Raw genomic sequence first — 21,445 nt, 5'->3', positions numbered from 1 at the left:
CGCCAAGAAATGGATCAATCTGTCATGTTATGGTTGTGTCCTTGGGTAGACATTTTACCCTTGTTACTCTAGATGGCATACAATTGGACCCAGTGTGCAATTCATTGAGATAACAACCAGCAACTACAAGGACACTCCACCTTGAAATGACCATGACTTTTCATGGGGCAGTGAATCCAACAAAACAAAGGAAGATAATTAATACTGTCCAATGTAAAATATTTCAAAAGTTACTGAGAAAAGCAGTTCGTGCATACGAAAACTATAACAGTATAACATGACTGTCCCATTCACTTCACAGCCAACAAAATCGAGTGGCTGTCTCCCACCATAAGGAAGTAACATGCAAAATGAAATGCAGCTTGTAATTTCTTGATATTTCCCAAGGATTTATTACATGGTCAAATGCATAGTTTAATAAAAATCATGACTGTGTAAATGTACAGTAATATATACAGGATTTTATATTACAAAGAAAAATCTCCAATCTTATATTATAAATAATTTACAGATTTGGGTTATGTACACAACCAAATATACATTATCCTCTGTATGTACACTGTGCTATGGCAATATTTACATTGTACAATGAATATTAATAGCATAAACAGTGTAAGTACTCAGTACAACCACAAATACTCTTGACACATGTACTTTATCATGTCATGGTATCATGTGGCCAGATATCTGTAATATAACAGTATCACAATTCATCAAGTAACCTTATGATGGAAGTATCTGAAACATATTTGTACATACATATTGAATATCTATCATTTCATGAACAATTTACCGCATACCTCCATGTAAAGGACAGATTAATCATAAACACTTGCTCGGTCTCTCTGTAGGGCAAGATCGCTTACATACTCTCTTACACATATACATTGTTGAAATTAATATGTTCCATTATGCAAGGAACTCAAAATTATGCTATAGGAAACAACATCATGATACCAGGAATAAAAATAAATTTTCTTTACATGCAGGCAGATATTCCTCAGCAGTGAAAAAGTAAGCAAGATGTGTACAGGTAGTACTAAACTATTGCCTTGCCTTATGTTGAAACATAACAATAAAACTCCTTCTTGGGTGAAAAATACATCAGTTCCCAAATTTACGTATTACTTACATTGTACTATAATAATTGTACAAAGCAAAAGCTACAAGTATACACTCTGCCTGGCAAGGCCAATGCAAAGTTTCCTTCAAGTTGTAGCCATCAGACTTGACAGAAGAGATGTCAAGAAAAGAAGATATTTTGTCTGTAAGTACAAATCAAATTCAATACAGCGGTATATGGTGTTTCCAAAATAAATTCATTGAAAATAAACAGAAATAGTTTCTTTCTATTTGTGAATAAAAAAATCCATTCAAATATGTAAAAATGAAAATGGTGTTTTTCTGCTCATACAAGTGGCAAAAGACAACAGTTTGATTTATGATGGTGATGGATAATTACTGTATCAGGTTTAATTTTATAATAATCCCTTACCATGCTATTATGACAAATAATGAGGACTTGGGATTCATTAGCGTGCTACACAGAAACAAATGACTAGAGAAGCTGATCTTATTAATCTATATATGTGTGAAATAAGTTTGCGATCTTTATTGAAGGGCTAACTGATAAAAACAAAATAACTTGTATTCAGTGTTCTTTATTTACAAACATCTTTAAAACAGAACCACAGCAAGTCAAAGTTGTTTCTCACACTTTGAAAACAGATTAAAAACTGCAGTTTTCACTTTTGAGAATTCTTTTTACACATGATCAACTTTTTTATTGCACTTTCGCTTTTTTTTTCAAAATAGAACACTACTGTGACATATATACTCATTTTGATAAACATCTAAGTTACTATTACATAACAGGGTACTATAGATCATATCTTACATTGGTGGGTCTACATGCCAGAAGTTCTCATTTCAGAGTTGCTGGACCCTTTCACCACCAAATAAGGAATTGTCTATAAAATATTATTGTACCCATTAGAAACCCCTGCCTAACATCTCACTATCATGGCACATTTTGAATTTGAAATTTTTGGTTAAGTGGAATGTATTAAGTTTAATTTATTTGTCCCATTCAGATATATTAAAGATATATCATAAGCAAAGTTACATTTACTTTGAATTGGACTTGTTTGCATCACCTTCCTGATAAGATGTGTACTGGGGATATACAAGTTTTATAATAGCCAATAATTTGTGAAATACCTCCACTTAGTAAAGTTTACTCTGAAAACTGCAATGCTTAACTCAGCCAACACAGAATATCTAACCTACCATTACTATTTGCCATGAACAGAATGAAGTGAAATCATGACATTCTCTTTCTGGTCAGAAGCCCTCAAAGCTTTACAAAGATGTCAGGCCAAGTGGGTGCACTCTATCTAAAACATAAGAACTAAGGGCCTGTCATTTTGCACACACCATCATCATAATGAATACTTCAGCTTAATATTTACTCCTTCAATAACACATTTGCAAACATTTGAATTTGCGCAAGGAACAATAACCAAATGTAGAAATTATTTTCATAAATGATTTACATTGTTCTAAACTGATCTTGTCAGAAACTATGATGGTCTTTACTTGATAACATGATTTAATGATGGTGAAATTGATACTGACATAGTAGTATACCAATACATAGCATCAGATAGTCTTAACTGATATGAAAGGTGAAAATGACACCTGGGAATTAAGATCTACAATGAAATGCAATATGAAATAAAGTGAAAATTTCCTGGTATACAGCTTCTCCTGAATTTTGAAAACAGAAGTAATTTTGTAAGAAGGGTTAATAAGGGTTACTAAGCACTGATTTAACCGTTGTTATGTAGGGTCATGAAATCAGTTCAATGTCTCCTAATTTGTCCATGCACAAACATATAATAGGTACAGGCATGTAGGCCTGAAAGCAACCTTAGACAAAAATGAAAGGACAAGCATACATCAACAGCCCATTGTGTATATTATAAGTGGCCCCATATGTATGGTCATTAACTCCCAAAATTCTGACAATGCCAGATTTTTTTTCTCTAACTTTATAGGCGGATTCTACAGATTACTATGAAAAAACCCAAATATCAACTTGACATTTAAGAAGGTTTCTTACAAGGCAGTACATGGACTTTTAGCTTTTCATCAATATAGTGACAGTTAGCACCAAATTAGGCAACGAAAAGCAGCACAGAAAAAACAGTGTGTTTTGTCTCAATCATCTCTCTATAACATGCACATGTATACACAATGTTATCCTTGCTGAATGATATCAAGACAATGAATCTGGTACCCTGATCACAACACAGATTATCACAGAAAGGCATTTTGGTAGACAGGCCACAAACTTGGTACCAAAATAATATACAGGCTTGGTGTATGTTTTTCTCAGGCGAAACCTTACACCCATCTAGCATACATTTAGTTGATTTTGTATTTAACCAGTCAAACAAAGTGAACTAAACTACTTTTACAAAACTATCATATAATTTCTTAAGACCTTTTAATTCTAATTTGTTACTGGTAAAAAAACAACAAGCGACCAATTGGCTTTAATGGTCATCTGACAACGAAATCAATTCTCTAAAAACTTATTGCCCTCCTTGAGTGAGGTTTCAAGTGAAACTGGGTTGAAATCCACTCAGGAGATAAGGAGGAGTTTTGTTTTATAGGGATGAATTTACTGACAGAGGACAAAATATGCTGCTTAGCAAACTGTTAATGAAATGGGAATTTAAAGGCAAGATTGCAAAATTCACCATCTGTAATGACTTTTTTTGCAAAAGTCTGGCTTTTGAAATTATTAAATAACATAAAAACGAAATCTTTTATCATACCACTTGTGTATAACAGCTTTGATAAACAATGACATCAATAAATGTATTACATTATATTAAGTTCTAAACAACTGCCTTGTGGTCCAAGTCTTTTATGTAAAGAACAGTTGAAGCTTAAACAGCCTTCATTGTTGAAGCTATATATGTAAGGAGGTTGATGTGAGGTATATAATCCTGTACATAACAGACTTAACCACTATTGTACAAGACTTGGGTAAATGTTACTGCTTCCCATACATCTCCTCATAGAATTCCAGAGGTACATGCATATAACCTTTAATTGAAGGTTTATTGTGATTAACATGCCTTGTGGTATACACTCCTGATATAAGATTAACAACAGATGTGTATACTTGCTATACATATGGCAACACACAACAATGGAAGAGTTTGTTTACTTCCTCATTAAGTATCAGTAATTCATCTCAAAGGAGAGGTTTCAATGTCTTAGTCCAAGATCTCCTAGCCCCTGGGAGAGGTTCATGAGTGTATGAACACATACATTTTCAAAAGCTTCACTTTTCACTCTGAATGTCAATTTTGGCTAACTTATTGCACAGATGCATTTTCGTGCACATTTCTAAGAATTGGCCAAACTCAACTTTGGCAATATATCCTTTAGGTGTTCACATGGTATTTCATTTCTGCCCTCATATAATCTGTACCTGTCCTTTACAGTATTTACAAGGTAAGAAGTTATGGTCTACATCACTTTGTCTATCCACAAGAGTAGAGTGTCCAATCTCTGTTAGGAGGTTCAGAATTTTATGTGCAGTTTGGCCCTCCTGAGGTACTGCCTTATTGTGCACATGGCCCTCATCATTAGCAGGTTGTCCATGGTGATGATGATGGTGGTGTTGGTGGTGGTGGTGAGGGTGAGGGTGATCATGGTGTGAAGTTTGGTGGTCAGTTGGTTGATCCATGATGTCTGACACTTCCTTGTTCCCTAAGTTGTCCTGACCACCCACAATGGCTTCTACCTCACTCTCCGAGTCCGATTCTGAACTGGTGTAGTCAGGCCAGTCCACTGCAGTTAAAATTAGTTTAATTACATGTACATTTCTCAGTCATACTTTTCTATCAAGCATCATTAAATATCTTCTACATCTGTATCAAGATTACGTCAACAACAAAAAGATAACAAAAACTGGTACACTCATACTAATTCACAGCAGAGGGAAACATTTCAGTTATTACAAAATGCTAACACTTTTCATCAATTATCTTTTCATCTCTTGTGCAACTTTATCAGGGTTAAATGTGACTCTATAACATAAAACAAATAAAGATGATAGAATTACGAAGAAGTATCAAAATAGTCTATGCAAAAGTCTCAAGCACAACATTAAGTAAAAGTCAATGGAACAGCATACTCAAAACATTTTCATTAATATAAATGATAGATTGATTGAAATATGTTTATTCTAGAATTTAGGTGAAATGTGTCCTATCTGAACAATAATATTGAAGTCCCTATAAGATAAGTAAATCATATCTCATGATCAAATATATGAAAAGGCACCCAGTCAATCAGTCTGTCAACCAATAGTAAGTACACATTATCTACACTCTAGACACATCATGTTAGATAGAAAATATGAAATCAAAGGAGTGTTGTTTACCTTCATTGCTATCCATCCCATTCACTAGAGGCTGGAGTGAGTTCTGCAGGTGTGGTTGTATTCTAGGCTCATTGGAATGTGTGGAAGTGTGTGACTCTTCATGGTAGTTAGAAAGCATATTCTTCTCTCCTAGTAACTGCATCACTAACTGCTGTAGTTCCCCAAGTTTCTCCTATATTGGAAAATTATTTTCATGCAGACTCATTTTTTTTTTTTTTTTCATTTGAAAATTTCATGGAAATCACTAATTCACATAATCTTCTTTGCCATCTTATCAAAGAGCAATCACTATATCTCAATGACAAAAAACAAGAGGAATGTCTTTAATTTTCTTTAATTGTTGTCCTTTTTTATTTCTTTCTAAAACCTTCAGAGAAGGCAAATCATCAAATTGACACACACACAAAATAAATGGTAATAGGAGTACTGAATCTGTGAAAGAGTGTCTAAAACATTTAGTATAAAATCTTTTATAGAAAGAGAGTCAATTACAATGGAGAGGCAAGACTTATATGGAAAGGAAAGTAAAACACAGGGAATAACAATGAATGCACCTTCTCCAAATATGAGAAATATTTACCTGTAATTGTTCTCTGTCTTTGGCAAGGTGGGCAATGTAATCATTTTTCTGAGATTCTCGTTGTTGTAATAAAGCACGTTGGTGGTGATATAATGATATGTACTCCCCTGTAAAACAAAAGGAGGCATATATAGAGACCATGAAATACTGTGAGGTTCCATTCTGTGTTACCTGGATATTTCATACTAATGGAACACTACAATAATAGAAAGAAATAACCCATGTGAACTTAGTTGTGACGTCAAAAATAAACAGACTGTTGCAATATTGTTTGTAATACCAATGATGACTAATTCTGTTTTTAAAATAACATGCTTGTCCCTTTTTATTGAACTGCTTTAAGATAAATTTCAACTTGTGTGCATAGTATCAATTTTGTATTTAACATATGAGTCACACAACAATACGCGAAGATTGACCGCTTGTTTTACAAGTGAAAATATGTAAAACAATCAAAAGAATATTCTGTATCTAAAATTAATTTGAATAAACCAAACTATGTCATATTATCTTGTTTCACCCTAACTGCAAAGTTATAACTTAAATCCAACCAAAGAACCCCATCAATACAAAACTGATAGAAACTGTATTTTGTTGATTAATATGGCAGTGAATCTATATGGCTACTTATGATATCAGCCTCCACTTCTTATTGAAGGCATAAGTGCATTGATCTATACTATCAGTCATCCTTTCTTACTGTAGGACTATGTGTTCCTAACTAAAGTATCACCCTCCCCTTCCTAACTGTAGGACTGTGTTCCTACCTATGGTATCACTCTCCCATTCTAACAATAGGACTATGAGTTCCTACCTATAGTATCAGCCTCCCTTTCCTAACTGTAGGACTGTGTTCCTACCTATGGTATCACTCTCCCGTTCTAACAATAGGACTATGAGTTCCTACCTATAGTATCAGCCTCCCCTTCTAACTGTAGAACTATATGTTCCAGCTGTTCAGCCTTGTCGGAGAGCTCAGCTTTGTCTCTCATCACACTTGTGTATTTGTCCTCTATCATCTGCATTGTCCTCCTCATTGCTTCGAACTCCTCTCGGCTCACTTTGTCGTTATCCACATGGAATGTACCTGTAGCATAAGTATGTGGTGATTCACTTTCTAACTTAGATAAAAACTCATAAATTTCCTGCTGCTCTTTGTTTCATACACTTTAAAAATTAACACTACATCAGATTTAGAAAGTGATTCTACATGAACATGAAAATTATGAATAATCCAGGACAATTGAAGACGGTGTAACATACTTTTTTGTAAGATTGCCTCCTCCAGGTCAGTCACTTTGACTGTTAGACTATCTGAAAGCTCCCGCTGTTCTCGCAGATTTTGCATCAATTGGGATCTCTCAGACTCCAGTTGTTTGATGGCTGCAGTCAGTGAGTCAATCTGCATACAGAAAGACAGAAAGCTCCAGGAATAAACACTTGACATGTCACTGATAATTCTGTACTGAAATTTTCATAAGAATGTTTCAAATATTTCAAACAAGTAAATTGAAAAACTCCACTGTTTATCTAAAAATCAATTTCTGCACAAATCATATATTAAATATGATCATGACTACACTACAAATGGATAGAATAAATGCATATATTTATTCTAAGCGATATATATTATGAAGTTATATATTCAATAGCTGTGAAAACTGTTCAAATGTTGCTAATAATACATCAAACAGAGCAATATATCATATTACAATTTACTACAATCACATTTTTGTCAGAAAAGAACCACAACTGGTCAAGTAATACCATATGGTCATCGTGATAAACTAAATACAATTATACAGCTCAGATCTCTGTGTACCTACCACATCATCTCTTTTCTTCTCCTCCTCTGGATCCAGACCTGGGTTATCGTGATTGTCTGAAGCCTTAATCAGCATTGTCCGAAGTTCACTGTTCTGGGTTTTCAGGGCATCAGTCATGTCCTAAAGATTTACAGGTTTGTGAATATATATCTATTAAATCATTTCAAGCTGGATTAGAGCTAGGTCCAAAACATTCAAACTTTTGAGCTTGTTCATGACCAGTAAATGTGGGAATATATATTGAGTTTTTATGTTGATGAAACATGTCACAAAAGTGGTTAATAATGACTAAATAGACTAAGGGAAAGAGAGGAGACTAATCATTTGACTCTATAAATATAATATGATGATTGGAGTAAATAATCACAACTAAAAAGCTTCTGTTAAACATTGCGCATCCCTTATTGTGCAGCTAAATTTTTTCTCGTTCAATTTTATTTAGTATTAAACTGTCTTTATCGGTTGTCAAAATGATTAAGGTCATATTTGGGGGTGTTATTCACCTGGGAGTTCTGCAGCTCCCGTTGGAGAGTTTCTACCAGCTGGGCCTGTGCCTCGTAGTGTCTCATCCTGTCATTTATCTGCTCCTGCTGGTACTGCTCTTTGGTTACCTCATGTGATGTCTGTTTCAACTCCGACAGCTTCAAGTCTTTTTCTGACAACTGTTCAAATAGAATTCAAATTCAATCCCAAATTATCCTCAATTTTCAATTTTCTCACTGAACACCAGCAGCTCAGATGATCATTAATTTTGTTTTTAACACATTTCCACTTACAATGAAAAGTAAGAAAATATTCACAGTGCATAACTCAAAATCAACATTGAAATCAAATGAGAACAACTAACATGTTAATGTTTGATTTACTTCTGATACTTTCTATTTCTCTCATAGTCCAAAAGCACAACAGATTAAGAATGCCATTCATTTTAGTTTCTACAGTAAATGAAATATCTTAATACTTACAGCCTCTCTTAAACTCTTGAGTTCCTCTTCCTGCTGGCTGAGGCGACATAAGTGTTCCTGTGATGAGTGTTGTTCTGACTGGACCTTTGTCATCAGCTCCATATTATCATTACTCTGTGGCAGCATTCAAAGAAAAATGTTCAATAGGGTTAGGAAAAATCACAGCAGAATGAGGTTTAGCTGATTTATATGAGAGGTTCTGCTATTTAAACAAAAGCTGTTTAACAAAAGTACAATAACATTCAGATAACTATGAAGTCAATCTGCTTGCTGGAATCATGCACTATAATGTATAATATACAAAAAAAATCAATAGAAATAATCATGATTTAGCATGAATGTTTCAGTTACTAAGATAAGTTTACCACTAAATTACATGAAATTACATAAAAACTGACCCTAAAGTAACTAAAAAGCAGCCAATAAAGACAATTTTTGTTCTGAATAGATCTTCCCACAATCTATCACTTACTAACAAAAATAAATTGCCATTAATACTTTGACAATAACAACCATCGCTTCAAGTAACACTGACCAACTTCACAAATCCATTTTGTAATTCAGCAAGCTGGTTTTTGAGGTCTTTGTTTTGTGTGAGAGCACGACTGAGGGCTGTCTTGTTACTCTGTATATTTTCCAACAGTTGGGCTTTATCACTGGCCTCCATCCCCATATCTGACATCTCATTCTCAAGAGTTAATATTCGTGCTTCTCTTTCTTCTAAAAACCTAAAAACAAAAAATGAATGCAAAGCTTTCTAAAACAAAATAGATAAGAAATGAAGTATGAACAATGATGACAATGGGAATTATGTCTAGTTTTGTTTTGTTTGAGAAGGTGGATATATATAGGTAATATTGCAACAATGACTAGGAAGATAAATGTAGTGGTGACAGAATACTTGCACTAATAAGGGAATTTAACCACCCAGGTTCTTAAATATATTTAGTGTAATTTAACCCACTGCGGTCAGCAGTAAAATGGTTACTCAATGTAGTAGCTGTCTGGTGCAGTGTTTCATGTGTCCTGTGTGGCTGTGGCCAGGCCTGTTAACTGTATCTCATAAGGATAGAATCAGTCTTGGTGTGGCCTTGGATCAGGTAACACTATGTATATGGAACAAGAGTACAAGAATATAATCATCATTTCGTTCAAGAGATGAGATTGAAACAAAATGACATTTCTTTTAAGAAAATAAAATTGCAAAAAACAAGGACATCTTTATTCTATCTTTACTAGCAGTAACTTTTCTTACTTTGCCTGACAAAACACTACGGTAGACAGCTGAGCTGCCTGACTAACCCACACAGTAGAGACAGGTACAATGGAATGGCCTGAATAACCTATACAATAGGGGCAGGTGCACCTGAGCTGTCTCTCTAATCTGTACAGCAGGAACAAGTTCAGCTACGCTGCTTCACTAACCTCTAAAGCAAAGACAGTCACAGCTTGAGCTGTCAGACTAGACCCTATGCTGCTTCACTAACCTCTAAAGCAGAGACAGTCACCACTTGAGCTGTCAGACTAGCCCCTACGCCGCTTCACTAACCTCTAAAGCAGAGACAACTCCTACAGGGGAGATAGTTATTGGCTGAGCTGTCTGTCTAACATCTACAGTATAGACAGTTACTGACTGAGCTGTCAGTCTAACATCTACAGTATAGACAGTTACTGGCTGAGTTGTCTGTCTAAACCCTACAGTACAGACAGTTTCTGGCTGATCTGCCTGTCTCACCCCTACAGTATAGACCATTACTGGCTGAGCTGTCAGTCTAACACCTATGGTAGAGACAGTTACTGGCTGAGCTGCCTGTCTAACCCCTACGGTAGAGACAGTTACTGGCTGAGCTGTCAGTCTAACACCTACAGTACAAACAGTTACTGGCTGATCTGCCTGTCTAACCCCTACGGTAGAGACAGTTACTGGCTGAGTTATCAGTCTAACACCTACAGTACAGACAGTTAAACTGGCTGAGCTGCCTGTCTAACCCCTACGGTAGAGACATTTACCGGCTGAGCTGTGAGTTATCTCTGATCAATGAGTCATGCTGTTGCTGTAGATTCTCATGCTGTTTTTGTAATGACTCCATCTGTTTTTCCTTCTCCAGTACCTCTTCACTGGCCTGTTGTTGGTGGTGTTGTTCAGCATTAACATCCTCTACAAGACAAAAATATATGCAATAGTGCCTGTAGAGCAGCCCTAGTTTTAACAAATCACAAGAGTTATTCATATAGTCCTCACAGATATGGACAAATTTTACATTTACTTACTGGAGTACGAAATGTAAAGCAAATTCAGCATTTAAAAACATGCATTTTGCTGCACACTTGTTGAACCACTTGTACAAGTATTATTCATTTTGCATTTGTTATATAGACTGCACAATCCTTCCATACCTAGGCAGGTGGTTAGAGGGATAGAGAGAATCCTGTTAAAAGCTACATTTGATTCATTAAGTAGGGAGTAAAAGTTAGTTTTCAAAGAGGTCTTTTATTAATAGGACATACAGTGCAACTTCCCCAATTTGATCCTTCTCAAAACTGAATACCACTTGAAATAGAACGAAAAAGGCAATGTACAGAATTACATTCTCTTCATTACAGAAATTTAATAAAAACCTTCCCAATATCGATCCTTCTCTATTGCGAATACCAAACCAATTTTTTGTCTGAAATGATTGAAACCTTCTGAAAATCACTTCTGAAAACCTGCCTTACCCGAGTTGTGACAAGCGGACAGTGAAAACAACACCTGTGATGACAAGTGTAAGCTTTGCGCCCCTGGCGAGTACGCATCTCACAGGTAGGCTTTGTACACCAAACCTATCCTGATCAGGAGGATAATAATAATATATAATGTACAGTTATCTCCAATGACAGATTGAAACCATATCGAATGAGTCCATCATTTCACCGAAGCCAGAAACAGCTACAGATAAAATGAAATTAAGAACTGATACAGAGTTAGAGCGCTGCAGTTTTGCATCTAAATCATGAGGGTTTAAATCGTGTTTCCTCAACACATACAAGATGGAAATATTAATCAAATGTTGTTTTAAAAGATATTTTATACTGGTCAACAAAAACACATATTCATCAAATATATTGGTTGGTAACACTTCCTGGCAAGCCCATCATCCGACCACGGCTATGTCGGGCCATATGTAACGTTACATTACTTCCAAAATTGCTGGTTTTCTTTTAGACCAAAGCCACATGCAGAATACAAGCATCACTGTTTTTCATTTTAGCAATGTATTTTTACTCTAGAAAACTTTTATTTTCTCTGTATTCATTTGAACATGTGTAGTGTAAATGCTAACAGTGAATGGGTAATGTAATGTACAGAAAGGAATCAGTTCAATTATATCCATGTCGAGACAAGTCAATTTGCTTCACTTCTACAAGCCAAACCCTCCTTAAAAATGCCAAATATTCATGTCCTATGCATGGTCAGTTTGGAGAAGTTCCACTGTATATATCAATAATTCACAACTTTTCAATAAATTTCTTTGATGATAAAAGACCCAATAGCACTCAACTTGAACTAGGAACCTAATACAACAGTGTTAAGTTCCTAACACACTTCTATAAGTACCTAATTGTTGCTGTAGTTGTAGAATGCTGGTCTCTTTTTGATGCTGCTGTGTTACCATTACTTCCCGTTCTTCTGTCAAACTTGTCACCTGTACATAAAAACCATGACCTTGTAGTATACCAGTAGAATGCTCAATACAACTGGCCATTGTACAGGGTACATCAACATCATTTCACGATCAGTTTATATGTTAATTTGGTAGGGGTCAATGCCTTATAAAGAGCATACCAAAAATTCATTTGGATTATTCTTCCATTTGTGAATTTTAACTGTCACCAAAACGTTGTTTTATGCCCAAACTTACGTAGAAGTATATATATATATTCAAAGGAAAATGGTAATTTGTTCCTACCTGTTCAGTGAGTTGTTGACTGTGTTGTTGTAGCTGATCTATATAGGACTTGTACTGATCTGCCACCTGGTCTCGCTCACCACAAGCCTTCTGGAATGCTTCAGAGTACTGTTGGAATGATTTTCAAATTAGTTAAGTTTTTGATAAAAAAAAAATGTTTTTTGAGGTCAAAAACAAGTTTCCAATTCAGATGAAAGCTCTTGGCTAAAGCTGTGACTCAATAGTTTACAATTTTTAAAAGTTCACAAATTATCCTGATATAGCTCTAGTTTTGTGGACACAAAAAGCAAGCCAATTGATTCTGCAACTCTTAGTTTTATCAACGAATTTTAACCACCACTACCTCATTTGAGATAACTTCAAAACATACTGCTTGTGTGCTACACTGGAGTTTTTAAAATTAGTATCATGCTGTAAAACAAGAGAAGTGGCTGACAAATCTAAAACCCTGGTCATTTTTAATGATTATTAATAATGTATAGAACTAGTCTTTTATGGTAATATACAGGTAACAGTATAATCCAGTTTGCAGTGAACAACATCCACCTCCTGAACTTGAGCGGTCAGAAGTTCCTTGTCTCGATGCAGCTGACCAACAATCTCGAGAGACTCCTGGCTACTGTTTCCTTGACTTGATAACTGCTGTGTATATAATTCTGCCATTTCAAGACGCTTTGTCAGATCTTCTGCATTTCGTTCCAATTCCATTGATTCGGATGTCTATGAAGAAAGAGATTATGTATTTTACCATGGATAATGAAGCATTTTTTAGCTGTCTATCACAAAACGCACAAAATTGATTTCATGGCTTAACTAACTCAAGAATGGAAAACTATTAATTATGATATCAATAAGATTTCTTGCTGACATCCTTTTCTTGTTTTGTTATAAATTAGATATTCATTTTCTTACTAAAATATCTGTATCTATAATGTAATCTGTAAAGAGTATTATTCATGAACAACATATCACAGGCTTATCATGTCTCTTATCAGTTAATAACATTGACCAACCTTAGCTTGTAATTTTTCTGCTAATTCAGAACATTGTTGCTTAAGATCTTCTTGTGCTTTACTGAAAATAAAAACAAAAATAATAACATTAACGTACACAGATTAAAGGGAAAAAAAGTTATGTATCTCATTTCAGCAATATATTGACTTGAGAATGAAATAGTTTGCTTTTGGTCATTTGAACTAATACTCAGTTTTTTGTATCCAGGTTAATTCACATTTCAAACAAAAAACTGAACGTAATTGTTCTTTGAAAGAAAATTAATGTTGACTTACTTTGACTTGTACAATTCTAGTTTTAAGCGGTCAATGTCTTTTGAAAAATCTTTGCTATTCTGAAAAAAACAAAAACAATCAATTTCACATTTATTTCTTTATAATCAATTTTTACAACTGAAAAAATGTTCCTGTAGAACTCACATATACGGCAAATAAGGTATTGAGTATATCACAGTTTCATTAGCTTTTTTAACTTCTTTAATTTAATTATCTGAAGCAATCTAATAGTTTCCAATCACAGAACAAATCCTAAGGTAAATCTGTTCTAATGAAATTGATGGTGGTATACCAAGTATGGTGGTACAAAAGGTTGCAATATAACTGTTGGACAAGATTATAATACTAGTAATATATTTCTCAGAATCAGTCTATTACCATCAAATACAATACCTGTTCAAATTTTTGACTAGAATTATTTGACATAGATAAATTTCTCTCTAGGTCTGCCACTCGTTGTCGTGAAGCTTTTAATCTACCACTGTATTCCTCGATTTCATCTGAAATATATAAATCATGTTTGTATGAGAAAGAATCAATAGTGACAAATTAGGAGCCGATTTTCCTCTTCTATTATAAATTGTGGTCAATTTATAATGCCCAAACATTGGACTTAATCAGGACTATTCCTATCAAATATCTACAATCACCTAATTATACCAAATTATTCCACAGACAGAATGGCCGACGGGCACACTGATTCCACTATACCCTCTCATTGTTGGGTATCAGTATTTGAAAAATTCTTCTTTAATTACATTGTAATTTGCACACTGTATCCATATAAATACCTAAAAAATTCCATCTAGTTTATTTTCTTTTAGCCATTTTACTGTCATTACATGAAATAAGAAAACTATACATACTAAACCTCTGTTCTGCTATCTTCTGAGATTGATTTAGCTGAGACAGAAGTTCTGTTTTCTCAGCCACTAAAATACCAATGGTTTGTATGTGTACCTAAAAACAAAAACAATAACATCAAAATAAAAAGAACCCTTTCACAAAGTTATTGATAAGTAATAGAAATATTTTTAGTAATAAACTACATTCAACGTTTCTGTATCTTTAAATTCATATCATACATTGTGTTATATAACTCAATAATTTTATCTTGGTAGTATAATCAATTCATGTTTTTTAAAGCAAGAGTCAACCAGATTTTAAATAGATGAATGAAACAAATTTAACAAAGTCTATGCAATGACTGAAATTCTCTTCCAATCCTACTTGTAATTGTTCTTTGAGTGGTCCTATTTCTTGGCGCTGTTTATCTTCATATGCACCCCGATCTCGTTCAATTTGATCCTGTAGAGATTTTGCATGCTCCCTCTGAAACACAACCACAAAGTTAGTGATCAACACAAAATATAACCATATAAATTTGCATAAATTGAAAAACAGAGACTATCAAAATATAAAATAAGAGGATAACATGAAATATTATCTTGCAGAAAATAAATCTTACAATCATCACATGCAGAAAGTAGCATTCATGCAGATGAATGTAAGTCTTGTATTGTACTTACTGTCTGCTGTACTTGGATATTCAATTGTTCATTTGCCTCAGAGTGTTTCTCCAGCAAGGATGCTAACTCTCTGTTTCTTCTCTGAAATGAAATTCAGAAAATTTTATTTCAGTATGAGACCAACTTTAACATGCTTTATAGCCAGGGTTTCTGTTGTTCAGTATTAAATATAAAAGAAAATGTCTGTTGTGATTGAAGAGTTAAAGATTCTCTTTCACTGTGTATAGACTACTAGTATATCACTAATAATTTGCATTATTTTCAAACCAAGAAGCCACCCACTGAACAAATTTCACAATAACCTATTCTTGCTTAAAGTATGCTATGTTTAAAAGACAAACTGAAAGGGAACCTTCCATGATGCATATGTACTTAATGTACATCTTAATTAAGGAGCTACTGTCCCAAGTCCAAAACTCAAGTCTCAATACTGTTATCATGAATCATTCCATATGTTATATAAACAACCAGTTTTTTCAGTCAGAAAGTGAAAGTACTTACAGAATGTCTCTATTCATACTTAAGATTCTACTAGCCTTAATAAAAGTAGGCTGGTCATTTCCTCTAGTTCTACTACCTACATCAGCTTAGGCTTGTACATATCTCTGATTTCACTACCCCATGAAATAGTAGTAGTCATTTGACTTACCTCTAATTCTATTATATTAGCATTATCGTCTGCTGTATCTGTTGTGTCCATCAAAGAATTAGACTGAAGAAAAAGCAAAAGTGCAATATCAAAATAAAAAGAGATAACACAATCTAAAACTGTCATCTAATGCCGGGAAAAGGTAACCATTTTCATTAAAAAGCTATTCTCAAGAAAATATGTCCGTACAGGTATTAATTACAAACCAATTTAAATTTACAGAATGCTGTTTCACACTATGACAACAAGTATTAACATCAAAACATGTTGTAATTATGAACAGAATCCTAAAACTGTCTTCTCTACGACACTTTGTACTGACCTCTGTTAGAAGGCCGTTAAGTTGCCTTGACAGCTGTTGTAAACTTTCCCTTGATGCTGATGTCCTGCATAAAGCAAAATAGACACTATGTAACCATGATGCAAACACAGCCATGATAGATACAGAAACAAATATTATTACCCAGGGCATTTACCATAAGGTATGTTTCAGACAAAACTCATCACAAATTATTTAGTATAGAAGAAATGTAAAGCATTATCAACAAAAAGTTATGATGAAGTCGAGTAACAATCACTTTAGATTACATTTCACAATATAATTGCATGTACTGGTTTATTGTTCAGGATTTCACTCTCAATTGTTAATACAAGTTTTGACTTCAACATCACAAAAAAAAAGTAAGTCCAACTCCATTACCAGATCTGATGATACATGTACATCCTTCTACATATACAATTGAATGCAATACTTTTTTTTGTATATCAAAAATCAAATTTGCTGTAAAACAGAGCTATATGAAATTAATTAGATTTTTCTATTAGCCATAGGAAAAGACACATAAATATGAATTTCTCATTGTTTAGCAGCTAAGGGTCATGATTAAAGTCACATTTTATGAACAATATACTGTATGCTGTTTATGCTGTTATACTTAATGCATTCTAATAGAATTCTTTCAGGTATCAAGGAACAAGCCATCTAGCATGCTTCCTATTTCAATCTTGTAAATTGGAACTAACAAGCAGGTAATTAAAATGATGGTTATGATAGGCTGGCTTCAAATCAGGAAATAAGGAAGATAAACAGATCCAGATTGACTGTCTCACATCAAATTATTAGTAGAGAAACCAGTGTGAAATGAAGATATCCCACCTTAATATCTTTGATAGTACAGAATTTACTTGTGTGGATCAGACAGTTTTCAGATTTATCCTTAAAAGTTCTTCAAATTTATCATAAGTAATTACAGTCACACATCTTTACAACAAAAATGTTAATAAAACTTGGCAACAAAATGTTAATTCTAGTAGACAAGGAAAAGTCAGTTTATGGAACTAATAAATAAATACAAATGTCTCCCTTCATTAAAAGGACAGAAACACTTAAAGGGCATACTTGATCTACAGAGATATTAAATTTCTTTACAGTAGAACTTTCTATTTTATCTACAATGGTCTAAACATGGCAAAATATTTCCCTTATCAGTAAAAGAATTCTGAGAGTACATGCAAATTTTTCAAGACAGTAAATTAATACAAAAGGTGCTTGAAATTTGAATAAATAGAACAGAGCATAAATCATTGTTAGTATTATACCTTTCCACACCAAATAGCGGTGAGAGTAAACCACTGTGTTCTGTTGGCTGATTATTCCCTAACTTTCTTAATTTCCTATATCAACAAATACCAGCAAACACATATTTATATTTTTCACAACCAGTTTCCTCATCCATCATTTAATTCCACCTCATCTCTTATCATCAGTTCTTTTTATCATTATCTGTACCAAAAATTTGTCAAGAATGTTTGATAAAACTTGATTTGATGAATTGGTGGCTTATAGAATAATATGTTTTGTAAAGTAATCTTTTGTCAAATTTGATTATTTCCTATTTCTATTCTATTATTCTATTCATCTTTCATTTTACTGAGAAAAAAAATGAAGATGTAATAACCAATAAGAGCAACAGCTACACGTATGAATTAAAGAGAACATAGTGAAGTCACATATTAAGACAGACTAACTAAAGTAAAACAAAATATAGAATAATTTCATACACTGTACTCTGTACTAACAAACAGTGATAAATATCAGAAGAGATCATGATTCTTTTCTGATATTGTAGTTGCTATATACACAATTAGTGATGCAGGATAGTAGATACATTAGCCTACCTTTGATCAGCAGTCTCTGGTGTATCAGCAGTCAGCTGTTCACTGGAATCCTCAAAACCCTGCAAAAACAACTCAGTCTATAGTATACCTTGCAAATGGTGTGGAATTTTTTCACTAAAATTCACTGCTGCCTGAATTTTTTTAACCAAAAAAAAAAAAGAAAAAAAAGGAGGGTCTGCATTGCTCACCTGTTTGTTAAATGGCATTAAGTTGTGTAACATTAAAAGGTGACTGGACACATTTCAACAACCTATTAAGAATTCATAACAGTCTACCTCATAATGATGAAAGTTTAACAAGGTTGTGTAGTTGAACAAACCTGGAAGCCATCAGATCAGCATGATATTGGTGAAATTTCAATAGCTAAGGTTTTCTGGTTATTCAGAATAAGATTTGATATATGTTTTCAACCCATTTGACTAGGAATACCTTGAATGAAGGGTCTACAAGGTCATTCATTTGAACAAGTAATACTGTAATGATTTTGTAAATTGACACTGTCAGCATAGCATTAAGATGCTGACTCTGGGTGAATTGCAAATGTGAAAGCATGAACATTGACTTCGATAGATAGTATAGTATAAAGGCTTCAATTTTAATGTAATACTCTTTCAGTTAATGGTAAGAAGTTGTTAGAAGATATAGCCAGGCAAACAACAAATACAGGAGTTTAAAATGATCATGCATGCATTGCCCCAGCAAGAGACTAATTCAAGTTTATTTGAACCAGTGTTGTCCCAATGATTTAATCAGCTGTAGTCCACATTATTACCTGGTTATTGATCTTAAACACAACAGATTCCATATGACAGTTTACAGCATTTTAAAATCATTTATGTGAAACTAATTACATATTTTTTCTATGAGTTTCTGTCTACAATCCAAATGAAATTAACAAAATGGCATTTCATGAAGTAATTCAGTCAAAAATGTATAAGCTGATAATTTTCAGGTGGGCATGCCAACCATTTTCCTTCAAAACTGTAATTGTATACCGTTTGAGAATTAGCTGGCTGTGCATGAGAGATTACCTATTGATGATTTATCAAACTACATGTACTTTAACAAGTTATCTGATTATCGACTATGCAGTGACATTTGCTTCTTAACACTAATTTGAACTTGTTCAACCTGACTAAAATAGAGAACTCACCTGGTCGGTGTTATTGTTAACAATGCTGATAGGTTCACTATTTTCCTGTGCTGAGTCGGTTTCAATAAGATATTTTGATTTCTTATCTGTGGACTGCTTGGTTGAACTCTTGGAGTTAGCAGGGGAGTTTCTTCCTGTTTTTTGCTTGAACTGTTTTAACTAGAAATAAAACAGACAAAAATTTAAGAAAATAAAACCGATTTGACACAGAATAAACAATATATTTCTTTCCACTAATAGTGTATAACATAACCATCTGATACATCTACATAATAATAGCTACGTAAGGCCTTGGTATGGTAATGTATTTAAACTCTGGAAATAATGGGTAATACATATTCAGAATTCAGTATTCTAGTTGATCAAATATCTCATAAGCAAAGCATATATATATAATATAAATAGATATATGTAGGTTTACGTTGGCCATTAGGATCCAAAGAAGCACACAAGGAAAAACAATTCCGATCAATTTTACACCTAATTACCATGGAAGATATAAATCGTCAGGATCTTGGATTACTTCTACCGCAAAAAATCTCAATGTAACATCTTAGGAATATTGTTATTATGTTGTGCTTAAATCTTTGTTCACTTTTGCCTTGCCTTTTTCATTTTATTCAATCAAATACTCTCTGGTTATTTTGTTTTATCAATTTGCTATTGTAATAAGTATTTATGCTAAATTTTTGTAGTGTATTAGTTTTTTTTCTGTTTCAGACAAGCATTCTGATTTCAAGTCCTCTATTGAAACATTTTCAATTTCTAGCAAAAGCAACTACTTTAACACAATCAACTTAATTACTGCATCTTTGATAGCTTCTGTATATCAAAAGCTCCACTGTTTCATATGCATGATTAGCAGTTGTAAAAGATCCTAATGTTTATTATGGTAACTTCCTGCAATGATACAAATATAGTGATATTTTAAGATAATGCTACATATCAACAGAGCTGAAATTTATTGTTTCTAACATGGGGCTACTTAAGCTACTTAAATAAGTATTCTTATATGTCATTTCAAATTTCATGTAACATTAATGCAAGTATATATCTATGTGTTGAATTATCACATGAATTAGGCAAGATGTGACACAGACATATTCCTTTAATGCTGATTTTTTTCGTAAACAGTGAGGAATGAAGTTTATCTCGGCATATTTATTTATAAAAGAGTATGCTTGGTGCAAGGTCAGTTGCAAGAAACGTATAAAAAAAGTTTCTGTGATCCCATTCTGGTACCGTCACCTTCGTCTATGTCTATAAAAATATATTATTTCGTCAAATAAATTCTTCATCGTCTTAACAACTTGGTCAATGGGATATGGGAATTTAACTACAGTTGTAACAATTTCACCATCCGAAACAAGGATCGCTTGAAAAAAACAATGTATATGACGGTTGAGTGTACATTTTTTCTGCTGGTGGAAAACACTCTATTTGCCATTTCAGCCTTACTAATCGGCCAATGCACCGGTTTTTCTCATCTGTCAGTCAGTGTCAACATTGTCCATATTTTAGGAATGCTCTAATACTATATACTTTTGACAGTCAAATCAGCTACTTTGTGATATTACTAGTTAAAGTAGTTATATAGGCACTTAAAAGTCACCGATTTTGACGGTCAATACAATCAAACCTTTTTTCGAGCTGCGGCTATTTTCTCTCGTTTCGCACTGTCTGCCATTTTCCAGCCATGGATGCGTGCGCCTTTGACACGCAGACGGAAGTTACAGCTCAGCATAGAATGCTATTTTATGGACTTCTTCATAAAGTAAAGCTATATTATCAACGACAGGGAAGTACAATTGAAACGAATTCTTTATTATGCTTCACCTAGACCAGAGATTACAGCTCCA

General features: G+C 33.8%; 1 protein-coding gene across 3 annotated transcripts; it reads right to left on the bottom strand.

The window, feature by feature from the left end:
- Positions 1-1,645: 1,645 nt before the first annotated feature.
- LOC132548229 (golgin subfamily A member 2-like) lies at positions 1,646-21,283 on the bottom strand. 3 transcript variants are annotated; one of them, XM_060212065.1, is made up of 25 exons: positions 21,226-21,283; positions 19,587-19,745; positions 18,434-18,492; positions 17,855-17,929; positions 16,578-16,641; positions 16,256-16,318; positions 15,607-15,687; positions 15,308-15,409; positions 14,944-15,037; positions 14,471-14,577; positions 14,078-14,136; positions 13,802-13,862; positions 13,335-13,508; positions 12,789-12,896; positions 12,437-12,524; positions 10,849-10,996; positions 9,374-9,566; positions 8,839-8,952; positions 8,377-8,535; positions 7,874-7,993; positions 7,311-7,449; positions 6,955-7,134; positions 6,048-6,154; positions 5,468-5,639; positions 1,646-4,872 (listed from the first exon to the last, which is right to left on the bottom strand). In XM_060212065.1, exons 1-25 carry the CDS (start codon positions 21,271-21,273, stop codon positions 4,496-4,498), a joined length of 3,051 nt encoding a protein of 1,016 aa, XP_060068048.1. In that variant the 5' UTR covers positions 21,274-21,283; the 3' UTR covers positions 1,646-4,495. The 3 variants fall into 3 exon arrangements, with proteins under 3 accessions (XP_060068048.1, XP_060068049.1, XP_060068050.1); XM_060212066.1 differs by having other exon boundaries at positions 7,874-7,966; XM_060212067.1 differs by lacking the exon at positions 17,855-17,929.
- Positions 21,284-21,445: the final 162 nt, after the last annotated feature.

Source organism: Ylistrum balloti, unplaced genomic scaffold (assembly GCF_031769215.1).
Source record: "Ylistrum balloti isolate Yb309-2 unplaced genomic scaffold, AGI_CSIRO_Ybal_v1 Utg370006, whole genome shotgun sequence".
Lineage (NCBI taxonomy): Eukaryota > Metazoa > Mollusca > Bivalvia > Pectinida > Pectinidae > Ylistrum > Ylistrum balloti.
The sequence above is the reverse complement of the archived record's forward strand: the minus strand, read 5'-3'. Positions and strand labels throughout refer to the sequence as shown.